At 30.3% G+C, this 12,377-nt stretch overlaps 1 protein-coding gene across 1 annotated transcript; it reads right to left on the bottom strand.

Moving 5' to 3' along the window:
- Positions 1-4,067: 4,067 nt before the first annotated feature.
- On the bottom strand, positions 4,068-5,046 carry LOC123921264 (glutamic acid-rich protein-like). The gene has a single exon (XM_045973734.1). The coding sequence runs from the start codon at positions 4,941-4,943 to the stop codon at positions 4,182-4,184; it is 762 nt and encodes a 253-aa protein (XP_045829690.1). The 5' UTR covers positions 4,944-5,046; the 3' UTR covers positions 4,068-4,181.
- Between the last annotated feature and the right edge of the window lie 7,331 nt (positions 5,047-12,377).

The following is a 12,377-nucleotide window of genomic DNA, read 5'->3' as shown; positions in this document are numbered from 1 at the left end:
TATATATATATATATATATATATATATATATATATATATATGCAAGAGGCCGAGATTCAAATTCCGATCATCACACTTATCCACTTTAAGAGTGAACTTTCTAGCCACTAGGCTACTTGACAAGAAAAAAAAAAGAGTGAAAACTCATTTTAGTCCTTAAAAAAAGTATAAATCTCAATTTATTCATTGAAAAAAATAAAAAAGTCCATTTTTAGTCCCTCAAGACAATTTAGTTCTTATGTATTTGTAGACCTAAAACAAATTTTAAATTGAAACCTTAACATAAATATCAAAAACTTTTTTAAAAATAATCAAAATATATTACTTTTTTTGGTCAAGCAAAGTATATTACTTTTATTACTAATATATATGCTGAAAACAAAATTTAATATAAACAATATTTATCAAATCTTAGACAATAAAGTAGTAAAAACAATATTGAATTCTGACACAAATTATTTTTTATTTTTTACTTGTCTGTATCTATTTCCAACAAATAACATTCAATTAGATTAAAGAGAAATCTTGTTTTCCTATCACAAAATGCTCAAAGCTTTTATTAATACCACTAATGTAGAAAATTAAAAATGTAGAATTAAAATTAACATTGCTAATTATATTTTAAAAAAATCATGCTTAAATTGAGGTAAAACCGTTGTCTTATTCGGGGGTTGGCTTATTGAAAAAATCATACTCAAGACTCAAATTTGGTATGATCACTTGAGCGACAAAACTCTTCTTTAAAAAATTTATTATATTTACAAGATATTTTCTTCACTAGTGTGGATATTTATATAAAATTATGGTTTTAGGCCAAAATTTTGGTTGTGCATATATGAATGGAGGAAAAACAAATATTTTTTTCTATTAAAAGTAGACATTTAAGTCGGTTACGACGTTAACCGATTTTAAAACAAAGAATTTTGCGTCAATAACATATTAATGATAATTAGCGTCAGTTTTGGATCCAATTTAGTATCAATTTAGGACGCTAATTTGACACCAAAATAATTTTAGCGTCCACATTTTGCGTCCATTTCTTATGGATGCTAAAACACAAATTTCTTGTAGTGAGAGATCTCTAATTAAACCGAGTAAAACTTTACTTAAATATCCAACAATAAATTGGTCCAAGTGATAAGGGTCTTGATCCACTTAAACATGTAGTCAGGGGTTCGATTTTTGACTCATGCGTATGAAAAAAATTCGGTTGGAAGGGGAACCCACCTTGAGTGCCCACAGATTCCCCGACATAGATTAGTCATCGCTAACAGTGATTGAAACTTCATAGCAATATCGAGATTTTTTTTTTTTTACTTAAATATACTTACTAGACAGAACAAGAGTGAAGGAAGGAAAAAAGTTATTTTCATCTGTATAAATATTTAAAGATGGGAACAAAGTAAAAATTAAAGTACAATTTTTGTAACAAAAAATGAAAATAGAAACCATTTTTTTTTTTTTACAAAAATTAGAAACCATTTTCTAAAACTAAATATGTGTCAAAACATGTATTCACATATTTTCAATTCTTTGAAGCACATATATTATTGACATGATTAAAATCGGTGATGCAATTATACATCTCATTTCCTACATGAAAATCTCTAGCTATACCTTTATTTCAGGTGGCTAAGCCACCGAATTATTAGCCCTATTTCATATTATTGAGTATATATTAATGCATTATTGGAAAATATTATCAATTCAATTCTGTCTTCATCAATAGGATTCATATTCATGTGCTTAGTTTTACACATTAGAAAAAGACTTGTTCTAAATCATACCAATCAATAATTTATCTATAATACATAAGAGCCACCCTTGTCACATGATACAACCACACGTACGTGGATTCATAAAATACTATGCTATAGCTTTCATTATTCTTCATTCATGATGAATCTGTGTACTTTCAAGGACGGTCGTTTATTAGTTAATTTATGCATTTACGCAGAATATATTTGTGGAATTGTGGTCATTGGATCGAAGTCGGACATTTCATATTTCAATCTGCGTACTTCAATTTTTAGAATTAAAATCTACACTAAAATCTTAACTGTCTAATGATTCAACGATCACTCATGTGTCGACTTTGTGAATGTAGACAATTTGAATTAAAAAATTTACTATTATAATGTAGCTTTTACCTTGTGAGATAGTCCCTATCAAAAAAAAAAAATACCTTGTGAGATAGTCCCACCAAATTTGGAAGTATCCTATAAGATCTCACCCACATTGATGTTGCTCTTTACAAAAGGGAAAGATCAAACTAAGTCCTTTTCAATTTCATGATGAATTGACTTCACTTTAATTTAGAGGTTGACATGGGATTTATCCTCTCTATTGTGAAAATTCACTTAAGAATATGAAAAAGAAATGTCCATAGTTTTCTACCATGTCCATGTCAAGGCATTTATGGATTATCTGCCATCAAGTATAATTGACAAACTTTAGGTCTCTTTCATAAATAAAAGTAAAAGTCTTCATTCTTTTTGTTGGTACTAAACTTACCAATTGTTTCAACTTTCAAGCCCCCAAGTTTTACTATTCTCTAATAATTTAAGATCCTCTATTTCAGAGTAAGAATATATCACTTCCACCCCTTATTAATTATAAACACTATTTAACAATTTAACATGTACACATACTATATAGTGTATTAAATTTGTCAAATTTGTGGATTGACTATCCAAAATTGCTCTTAAATTAATATTTTAGTTAAACAATGACACAAAAAATTAGTAAACTAATTAGAGGTATTTTTGTAAAAAAATATTTAATACTTTTAAAATTTAAAAATGAAATTATATTTAGAGACAGTTTTTATATTTAAATATCCATTTTTTTATAGTAAAATAAGCCTAACTCATTCAAATGTTAAAATAGCAACCATACAATAAAATAAAAAAAACAAACAGTATTGGGACATTTTCCATCTACATAATTAGACTAGTACATGTGACGAAGAATTAAAGATAACTAAAATACTCACATTTTAAATAGACTTTATATTAAGTACAAGGTAAGGTAGTATAAATTTGATTTAGCATCCTGTAACCCAAAAAAAAAAAAATGATTTAGCCTTAAGTTGTTGGCTGTTTTAGGACCACATTTCCTGGTACAACATATGACATTGACAATAACATGAAATCCAATTGAAGAGTGTATTTACTTTCATTAAATAATGAATGTATTGGTTTATAGATGATATACATTAGTTATTCAATAAACATATAAATGATGAAATTTAGTTTATAATTGAGATTGAAATTGTAGTTCATAATCTCATAAATTAATGTAACTCAATTGATAACTACGAGAGTATGCTGATGTGGAATAATATCTATAACATTCTTAGCTATAAGTAACATCACCAACTGGCTGATCTGTAATTTGATTTGGCATTTAACCATTTGATTTGGATAATGCAGTCCCAAATTCTTTTAATTATTAGACTATTGTGTACTAATTAATAATTATGTACTAGTAAAGATGTATTCAACCATATAAGTCAAAGGGTTTTCCACAAGACACACTTGTTTGGCAGACTACTAGTAATTTCTATGTTGCTTTACAGCCAATAAGACAGCCATCATCTTTCATTTCTTATGAAATGATCATATATACAATCTTTTTAATTTGATTAAATAGTGGATGTGGATCCTCTAATTAATCATGATTAATTAGAACAAATTGTTTTTCTCTCCTAATAAGACCATGTCATTTAAGGACATACAAAGATCATCCAAATCTTTCTGTCCCTTTGCATGGCATCATGTTAATCATATTATAATATATTACTCCAATAACATCGTGATCAAATTAATGGTTATAGTTATAGAGTGTAAGCTAAAACTTACTTTCTCTGGTTCCTTAACTAGTACTCCAAGAATACTAATTAATTAGTATGACCATAAAAAAATTGACTTTATAACTCCATGTGACATAATTCAAATTCACCGGTTAAAAATGATTATTAGTGTCACTGACTCACTGTAATTAATCATAATTATCTCTTTTCCTTTGATTTTTTGAAAAGTATATATGCTCATAAAAATGCTTAGAGTAAGGATTAAACAGAAATTTGGCATGTAAACTTGGTCTTTGTTGAGGAAATCAGATAGATAGATAGTTTTACAAAATTTAAGGGATAGATACAATGATACAACTAAATTTAATCAGACCATAATTAAATGCCTTCTAGCATCAATTCTAAGATCTTCTTTCATCTTTCTAATGAAATCTTCAAATTTTTTGTTTAACTCCTCTGTGCTTATACAACTTTCTTCTTCTTCTTCTTCTTCTATGTTGTTTTCTTCAATTAGAATGTAATCATTTTCTGACCCTTTATCTCCTTCTTCATCATCTGCATCAAATAGTTCAACTTCTTCTTCTTGTTCTTCATCATTTATAAATATTATATTTTCAATATTTTCTTCGACTTCGTCCTCTGCTTCTTCCTCTGCTACAGCATTTTGTTCAACCGGTTCACTAGTTATCTTCTCATCTTCTCTCACCAATATTAGATCATTGGATTCAACATCAAGGACATGAAATTGTGAACAATCTTCTTCTTTGTCTTCTTCTTCTTCAATATATTTTGATGATGATAAATCATCTGAGCTATCAGAAGATTTATCATCATCACTCGAAGAGGCGGAGAAAGATTTAGTCAAACCAACAAAAACAAGGAGACCATTGCATAGGAGAAACATGCTGTTCTTGTCTATGTTATGAGTAAAGAGTTGAAAAGGTAGAGTAGAGAAATAGAATTTGAAGTAATGGAGAAAAACAAACAATGAAGAAGGTGAAAAGATGAAGGAAAACAGTGATACTGAAATGAGTAATTGAGTGAATTTAATTAGATTGGAGTTATTAGTTTTCATCCCTTGAGTTAGTGTTGATATATTTTGGAATTTGAGTTGACACATCATATCCATAGTGTTCACTCACTCTATTGAAGAAATGAAAGGAAACTAAGAAGAGATTGATAAATGGAGATTGAAGTGTGAGATGAGATGGTTTGGTGAATTAAAAGCATGAAGGACTCATTATATATATAGTGGTGATTTGTGTGTGGAGAGAGTGATTCTATTATTACTTTTGTTGGTTTCTGAAAATAATTTAAAGAGTATTGTGCATAATAAAAAATATTATTAAGATACTTTCTCCGTCCCAAAGTATAAGCAAAAATTGGTCAACAAAAGTGAATGTATTTGGTCGAAATTTTGATCCAAATTTTGAACCAAATACATCAAATTTGTTTGACAAACTTTTGCTTATATTTTGGGACGAAGGGAGTAATATATAACATGTATATGAATTTTGGTTCATAGACTAACTTTTTTTGGATTTATTTTTGTGAGAGATGATAATGAGAATTCACCACTTAAGTGTTTCCATAAATGTCCATGGTTGAAAATTATCATTAGGCAGATGGCATGTTAGGCACTATGACAAAGCTTAGCCAGTTGTCATAGAAATTTGCAAGCTTCTTTCATCCTCTATATATCTTTCTTGATGTTGAATAAATTGAGGTTTGATATTGTCAAGTAGCATTCATATCAATTCATGTTGTGGGGCCAAAACCCCCGGCTGATGCGGCAAGGAAGATCAGGAGAGATAGGGCCAAGGAAGGGAACGCCCTTCAAAACCAAGTCACATTATTAAAAATTACTAGCAGCATATCCATGCATATATAGTGATCTTGGTGGGGATGTAATGGGTTGTTACATAAAAAATTAATCATGGTTGAAGGTATAATTTCTAAGTTATAATTTTTAACCAAAGTCTACAATGTTTACAACCTCAACACACCTCACTCTTGTCCTAGGTTAAAGACGCATCACCCTCTTATGGTATGCAATCCATAGCGGATATACATAAAGATATATATACTCTTCATTCCACTCACGCCATGAGACCCTCATGATAGTTATTCCCACCACTCCGCTACTTTCTACATATATGTTGTTGTACTCACTCTCAAGATACACACATTTCACCCAATTTCTACACAACCATCTTAGTTATTATTAACTTAGCGTTGGAGCAGAGACGGATCTACATAGAGGTTGAGTGTGGCTATAGCCACACCAGAATTTTCACTATTTTTTTTCATATACATGGTATATACTGAGCATAAAAAAGAAAAAAGAACACCAGAATAAGAAACACATGAAGATGAAGCAAAAATGAGAAAAATGAAAAGAAAAGAAGATGAAGCAAAACGATAGAGAATAGCAAGCACAAGAAGTTGGAAGAAGAAGACTAGCAAACACCCTGGCGGCAGATTTTGTTCTCTACATCATAATAAGACAATTATTTAGGGTTATGCATATTATATTATATTATGGGCTTGGGCCATTTGGCCTTATGTTTACGTGTGTCACTTTTAACCACTTATATTTTTTTCTATACCCCTATTTGGTAGTATTTTGAACACTAGGGATGAAACGGAGAAAAAATGCTGGGAAAGCTATTCATATATATTTTTTCTTTTAGTTCAAAAAGTTTCTTTAAGAGAAAAATCATAAGTTCAGTTCTTATTAAATTTTTCATTAAAAAAAATTCTTACAAAATTTTAATGGTTATTGTTTTTTTTGTTTACAATGAGCCGATAATCGAACCCATAACCTATAACATACTACTCAAATCCTTCACCACTAGACCAAACCAAGTGGCTTAAATTTTAATGGTAATTTTAGTCTTTATAATATTATAATTTATAAAAATAGTCTTTATTTTAAAATCTTTTCATGAAAAATAGATACCGTTAGGCCTCAAAATAGTCTCTATAGAATGCAAATATTGTTAACCCTCATTATTATACCCACCTATACAGATTAATTACACATTAATTTGATCAACTCTCTCACTCATTATTAATTGGGTGAGTATCTATTAGAGTTTAATAATATTGTTTTCGAGTCACTAATAATATTGATGTTATTAGGTGTGGTTAAGCTTGAAGTGTCTCTGGTTAACGTCTTTCAAATATTTAGCCACACCAAAATCTAATGTCTGGATCCGTCCCTGAGTTGGAGTGCTAACACTTGTTCAAGTACATCCACCGTGCCTGAGCATTACCACCATCATCAGCTAAACTTTATCTCATCGGAGGAACCATTCCATTTTGCTCGTTCAAAGCAGTATGAATATGATATTATTTACAATTTGGATAGGGTCAAGACGCATACTCCAATGATGGATTGTATCACGAAGGTACATGCTTTGATGTTGCACCGACGCATGCCTAACGAACTTGTCAAGTCTTCCTATCACCATGATCGAGATCAAACGATGACCCAAGAATTAATAAACCAAATTTCGCTCAAAAGGCTCAACAGGTTTTCAACTCGTATTCTTGAACATATATAAGTACACCTGAATAAAAGTTTGTTCACTAATAATCTCGAAAACACTTCATGCACTTGACTAACTTGAATGTCAAGTATTTGCACTTTGCTCCTCCCCCCGCGCCGGAGATCCAATTCGCGCTTCATCAACTCCCATCTCGAATGACCAAAACATTTAATGATCATGGATACTAACGGAAGCTCTCATGCAAGGATTGAAAAATGTTCAAGCTAAGTGGTACATTGAGTCATTGACCATATCTTGTTTGACCCTAAGAGTTCAATAATTTTTGTACTTAGTTTATGTGTTTATTAGATTTAATTGTTATTTGCATTAGTATGACTTGACCATACTCTTTCTACTAGTCCAAGAAGGGGACCTCAAAGACCAGCAGATTTTGTTTCTTCTTCTTACATTTCTTGATTAGTATATATATTGATTGTTTGGGAGAGTTGATTGTGATTCTTTCAAGAACTTATTAATTTGAAGCTTAGCTTTTGATCAAAGAAAATAAGTTGTTTGTTACTGCAAAAAAAAAGTTGAATGCTTGAAGAATTAATGGTGAATAATGATGTTATATATAGGATAGGACTTAGGAGTACATGATTTAATTTGTTCCAAATCTTAGACCCACTTCATTATTGAGTACATAATGCATAATGCAAAATAATATCAATTGTCTTCATCAATGATATTCATGTATACACGTTCATGTGTTTAATTTTACACATCAGAAAAAGACTTCTAAGTTCTAAGCCATGCAATTACATAATTTATTATCTATCTATAATTATTAATAGCCACCTTTGCCACATAATACAACCAGAAGTGGACTCATAACATTATATTACTACGTAGCTTTCATAATTATTTTTCACACGTCTTGGATTTGCTTTATTTGTATTATTGTTTTATTTATACATGATGCATGAACGTACTTTCAAGGACACTAGGACGATCATTTCTTCTAGAAGAAAGATATACCTTCATGTTTAGAGTTTAGAATTTATAGATATCACGCCGTTGATATCGGTGGTCGTTGCATCAAAATTGGGTGGTTTAGATTTCAATTTCTGTATTATTTCGTTTTAAAAATCAAAATCTGCATTAAAATCTAAAGCGTAATATTTCAATTTAACGACCATCGATGTGCCGATTGCGTGGATACAATATTGCAAAATTCTATAGTTTACTACTATAATGTAGCTTTTGCCTTGTGAGTTAGTCCTACCAAATTTGGAAGCATCCTCTACAAAAGGGAAAGATCAAACTTAACTCCCTTTCAATGATGTTGATCTCTACAAAAGGGAAAGATCAAATTGAGTCCCTTTCAATTTCAAAATGAATTGACTTCTTCACTTTAATTAGTTTAGAGGATCACTTGGGATATATCCTCAAAATGATGAAAAATCATTTAAGACTATGAAAATGAAAAGTCTATAATTTTCTACCCATATTGGGTTTCAATTGTGTGTGATTTTAGTCTCACATCTACGATGAATGGAAACAAATGTTGGATTTATAAGAGAAGTGTGACTCATTAACATAATGTCTTAAGATTTTTGATGGAAATGTGACATCTCGCTCTTTCGTAATCCTGAAACATTTAACTCGTAGATTCTTCCGAGTTTCTCTGGACTCTCCAACACTACCATATCTATCGATGTGAAGGCATTTATGGGTTATCGGCCATTTTTGTATCAAGTATTGACAAACTCTTGGGTCTCTTTCAGAAATAAAAGTCCTCATTCTTTTTGTTGGTAGTTGGTACTAGCTATCTTACCAATTGTTTCAATTTTCAATCCCCTAAGTTATACTATTCTCTTTAGTCAAAAAGAAATATTTACAATTATATATATTATTCTCTAATAATTTAAGAAAATTTTACACATATATAGTGTATTAAACTTGTCAAGTTTGCATGTTGATGTTCCAGAGTTGCTTTTAAATAAATATTTTAGTTCAAAACGACACAAAGTTAGTAAACTAATTAGAGGTATTTTTTGTAAGAAAAAAAAAGTAGTTAATACATATAGTATAGTTTAAAAAAGAAATTATATTTCTAAGGAGTAAGGACACATTTGATTCACCCTTAATTTGATGGTAGGACTACATTTCCTGGTACAACATATGGTTTTGGACATGGTTTAATAGTAAATTGAAATTTACATTGATTCCAAATTTTGCAGATGCGGGGAGGGAACGCCGTGGCGGTGGAAATGGTGTGATGTTTTATCGCAATCGGAAGAGCAATATTTACTTGCAATATTTACTTGAGTTAAAGGAGTTGTTGATGAGTGTAAATTTGAATCTGAACACGCTCCGACAGATGGCGAAAAAAATAATGAAAGCAAATTTATTTGTTAATTTAGTAAATAATATTATTTTGAAAATTAAATTTAGAAAAATTGTATAATTTTAATAATATATTATAATTTTTTAAGTAAATAAACTTCATTTTAGAGTAGAGTTTGCTTAGTCCCCGTCTACTGTTAGACCGGCCATGAAAATAGAAATTTTACGTAGAAACCAAATAGAGGATCTTAAATTATTATTAGATAATAGTATAATTTGGAGGCTTGAAAATTGGTAAAAAAGCTACCAACAAAAAGAATGAAGACTTTTACTTTTATTTATGAAAGAGACCTAAAAATTTGTCAATTACTTGATGGCAGATAGTCCATAAATGCTTTGACATAGATAGGGTAGAAAACTATGGACATTTCATTTTCATATTCTTAAGTGAATTTTCATCAGAGAGAGGATAAATCCCAAGTGATCTTCTAAATTAAAGTGAAGTCAATTCATCATGAAATTGAAAAGGACTTAGTTTGATCTTTCCCTTTTGTAGAGAGCAACATCAATGTGGGTGAGATCTTCTATGGACACTTTCAAATTTGGTAGGACTATCTCACAAGGCAAAAGCTACATTATAGTAGTAAATTCTTGAATTCAAATTATCTGTATTCACACAGTCAGCACATCGATGATAGGTTGAATCATCGGAACAATTAAGATTTTAGTATATTTTAATTTTTAAAAACTAAAGTATGTAGATTGAAATATGAATTGTCTGACTTTAATTCAACGTCCACAAATATATTCTGCGTGAATGCGGAAATTAACAATAAACCACCTTCCCTTTGTGTCCTTCAAACAAAATCAAGTACTCAATAATGAAGTGGGTCTAACAGTTTTGGAACAAAATCAAGTATTCCTAAATCTTGCAATATATATAAGCTTAATCATCCCAGAACTTTCTTTTGAAGTTACAAAACAACCTATATTTTCATCAAAAAGCTAAGTATCAAATAAGTTCTTGAAAGAATTCCGTACAATATATTATTCCAATCAGTTCACAATTCAAAACAATCACAATCAACTCTCGTAAACAAATAATCAATATACATACAAATAGAGAAATGTAAGAAGGAATTTTTTTTTTAATAGGTTGGTCTTTGAGGTCCCCTTCTTGGACTAGTAACAAGTATGGCCAAATCATATTAATGCCAATAACAATTAAATATGTACATGAGCAACATAGAAAGGGTTTCAAGAATACGAGTTGAAAACCTTGAGCCACTTCAACGCGGGATTTGGCATCGTCTAATCTTGATCAGATGATGATTGTTGGAGGGTTTGATGTGTTCGCTAGCTAGGCACGCCATTGGTACAACCTCATAGCATGTACTTTCGTGATTCAATCCATTAGTAGAGTATGAGTATTCATCAACCATGAGTAATAGTTTAGGTAACCACCAGGGGCGGCCCCTATGCATCAATGCACGTGTCATATGGACTATGATATAGCGCCTTGCGACTTCCAAATTTCTTTATAGGATAGTAGTATTAGTAAATGAGGGATACAAAATGAAAATGTGAGCCTTAAAATAAGAAATTGTGGGATTCAAGTATTGGTGCTTTTTTCTATATATCTTATAATAAAGTAATATTTCTCTTTTCTAGGATCCTTGTTTTCTTGTGTTTTAGAAAGTGATTAATTAGTTTAACTTTTTAGTTTCCATTGTCTCTCTTAATCTATATTGTTTTATCTCGTGAGAGTATAAATTTTGAGCTATTCCTTTTGAACTTTGTGTAATTATACTTTATATTTAGTCTATTTGTACAAAAAGTTTTAAAAAAGATTGTTCTATTGTAAAGGGTCTTAAAGATAAAAAATTTAAACGCTTTATAGCTAATTGGTATATTTATATATAATTTTATCAAATAGATAGAGATGTAATAAAGATTGACTTGTTTATCAATTTTTTTTTTTATGTTAGTGATAATAACAATGATTTTTTTTTAATGTTATTGATATTATTTGCAATTTAAATTAAGGATACTTTTTTTAATAATTTTGTTGCATCTTTTATTAGGGAACATTTTAATATTCTCACAGGGCCTCCAATAGGGTTGGGAATAGGCCAGACGGCCTACAGGGGCCTTCAGCCTGGGCTGTATAAGCCTGGCCGGGCCTGACCTGGTTATTAAAAATGTCAGGCTTAGGCTTTGAAAACGGCCTGTTTACATAAATAGGTCAGGCTTAGGCTTCTAAAAAGGCCTACGAAGCCTGATAGGCCGGCCTGTTTATAATAATTATTATTTATATAATATTATTATTTATATCTTATAAAAAATATTATTTATATAAATATTATTAGCTTTTAATTATTGCGACTTTTCGTAATCGCATTTATTATTTTATTAGTTTTTAATTATTGTGTTAATCATATTATTAGCTTTTTCTTAATGTTGTAGAAATTATAAAAATTTAAATGTGAACTTTTTAAGGCCCGTTTAGCCTATTTAAAAAAACTATATAGAGAAGTTTTAATGTAACACAGACTTTTAAACAGGCTACAAGGCCAGGCCAGGCCAAAAAAAATAACATTTGATAGGCCACAGGCCAGACTCAGGCCTGAAAAAAAATCGTAGCCAGGCTCAGGCCTGTCAAGGCCTGGCCTGGCCTGTTCCCAACCCTAGCCTCCAATAGCCAGTGTCGTAACAACCCA

The sequence above is a fragment of the Trifolium pratense genome, linkage group LG4, assembly GCF_020283565.1.
Source record: "Trifolium pratense cultivar HEN17-A07 linkage group LG4, ARS_RC_1.1, whole genome shotgun sequence".
Lineage (NCBI taxonomy): Eukaryota > Viridiplantae > Streptophyta > Magnoliopsida > Fabales > Fabaceae > Trifolium > Trifolium pratense.
This window is presented reverse-complemented; position numbering and strand designations above follow the sequence as displayed.